Here is a 2,437-nt window from a genome sequence, read left to right on the forward strand (position 1 = left end):
GACGAAAAATAAGAATATTATAAATTTTTGGAAAATGGGCGTAGCCACGCCCACTTATGGTTACATGTGTATATCTTGGTAACCGCTGCACCAATTTCTTCCAAACTCTGCACATTGTTAACCTTGGTAACCGACAATAACCACGCCCACATCCCATATAACAGTAATTTAGAGAAATACGAAATCNTGAAATAGGGCGTTCTTCAACAAAATTCTGAAATAGAGCGTTAGTGAAAAGTTTTTTGAGATAGGGCGTTTTCGAACTGGCTGCCGAGATAGGTCGATCTTCCACTCAGCAGTCGATATATGTATCTCGGTAACCGTTCTACCAATTTGTACCAAACTCGGTGTGTTTGCCACATAGAAGCAAAACGTTGAATATTATTGAATTCGGACTAAAATTACGGCCGCTTTTCATATAACAGTAAATTTCAGAAATGCTTGAAACTTCAATATTTTGAAATTTAAGGACGGTAATTTACTCAAAATGGATATACCCCGGTTTACCATGTAGCGATAGCTTTCGGAAAGGTGAAAAACATATATTTGATAGTTGCGCCGGGTATTTAGACTTTCTTACTTTTTTTTTTTTGTATTCAGTTTACAACAACAAAACATACAATAGAGAAATAACTCTTAACCAGATAACCTGATAACCAGTGTAATGTGAACAGCCACATTCCATTGTGAATATAAAAACAGCTATTTTTGACCAAAAAATGTTAGTGAAATTTTAACGGTTATTTTTCACCGAAGAAATAAAAGTCCGATTTTAACTTGTATATTTGACCGAAAAAATAAAAGTCAAGTTCTAACTTTTATTTTTGACCGAATCGAAAATATCAGTAAAAAAATAACTGTTAATTTTTGATTTAATTCATATACATACATATATAGAATTAATTTTCCTTGGCTAACAAGCATCACTTTGAATTTTGAAAAGACAAATACTTTCCGTCTGACTTTTTGAGTTTAAATTTCTAAGGTAACTATTATTTTTGATCCCATGGTCAAAACACACCAATTAGATGAATTCTCATGTCGCTTGAATATCACTTTCATAGCAGGAAGCAATTCGGCTGCTAACTGTAAACTGCCGAACAGTCACTTGCTGGCAGCAGATCCACCTACCAAGCTCCCTACGAACTCATGGACGAAATCCAGACATACATACATCGCACAATCACTGGACCCAACATTGTACAGACAGGCCTCAGTCAATATTTACCAAGAGACAACCATCACTTTTACCAACTCTCGCCCCGTGAATGCGTTATCGTGGTTCAACCGGCTCCGGAAGAATAGCTTCAGCTGCAACGAGAAAGTCGCATATCTCTACCCGAAAATACCCAAAATATTTAGCTCGTCTTAAAGTTGCTTTAACACGATCTAATGTAACAAAATGAAAAGTGTATCCTTTAATGTTGTTGCTGTGAAATTAAAATTTTGTCGCACCGTGTGGTTACATAGCTCAGTGCAAGTTGTGCACCGAAGCTTTATCTGCAGGTCGTTATTGGTCATCCTACATAAATAAAACTTTATATATTTGTCATTTAGGTCGAAAGGAAAATATCTAAAAGATATGCATATCGAATTTCTGAGCAAAAAAATTCACTACTTGTGTTCTCGGATACCCTCATGCACATATTGGGCTTAGCTTTATTACGTAAAATATATGTACTTATTTTTGCATAAGATAACTGTAAATTTTTTTGTTAATATTTACTTGTAGCAGAATCGGCATGTTTCTGTTTCCCAGACAAGCAGCCCATTACGTTGAAACTGAGCTTTAGTTTTGGCAGCAATTTGCATTGGGCATCCATGAATGTAATTAAATCAGCAGAAGCAGATGCCACAAAATTCTGCAGCAGCAGCTGAAACACTTTGGCCAAACACAGCCAACAACAATCAGAATAATAGCACTTCACACACAAAATCCCACAAGAGGCACAAAACTAACAAAGGACCTGTGCTTTGATATGTATGCATGTATTTATAAGCAATTTGCACGAAACTATGCAGTTGAACCGATTTTAATATGTATGCAAGAAGAGCAATCATATGTTGTTGAGTAAATTAAAATATTTCCAATATTTTCACGTTATAACACGTATTATTATCTTCACTTTCATATGCTTTCGACGTTAAAGACGCAATGACAATGGACTGGCTTCAGCAAGGCTGGAACTAATCTATTTCCAAATTCACAGGCAGATTACTTCTTTTTGGCTTTTAATTAAAAATCATTAAAATTTATAAAAAACAATTTTTTCCTCCAAACAATTTTCAAAATTTTGCCACACAATCAAATTTTCTTTTGTTTTATTTTGAAATTCCCTTGTGGACGCATATGTGTCAGTTTATTTTGAAATTTTTATTTTTTTATTTAATTTTTTCTTTCTTTTTTTATCAGCTAGCATGCACAAATAAATCCACT

General features: G+C 34.4%; 1 protein-coding gene across 1 annotated transcript in view; it reads right to left on the reverse strand.

The window, feature by feature from the left end:
* The window catches only part of LOC108376912 (serine/threonine-protein phosphatase rdgC-like), a gene marked incomplete at its 3' end in the record, with an annotated part of 17,208 nt that extends 15,385 nt beyond the window's left edge, over positions 1 to 1,823 (reverse strand). Inside the window, exon 1 of the mRNA XM_017633176.1 lies at positions 1,727 to 1,823. Coding sequence (XP_017488665.1) covers positions 1,727 to 1,823 — 97 coding nt within the window. The remainder of the gene's footprint in view (positions 1 to 1,726) is intronic.
* Between the last annotated feature and the right edge of the window lie 614 nt (positions 1,824 to 2,437).

Source organism: Rhagoletis zephyria, unplaced genomic scaffold (genome assembly GCF_001687245.7).
Source record: "Rhagoletis zephyria isolate East Lansing unplaced genomic scaffold, Rhagoletis_zephyria_1.1 Rzeph_scaffold_11205, whole genome shotgun sequence".
In the NCBI taxonomy this organism is placed as follows: domain Eukaryota; kingdom Metazoa; phylum Arthropoda; class Insecta; order Diptera; family Tephritidae; genus Rhagoletis; species Rhagoletis zephyria.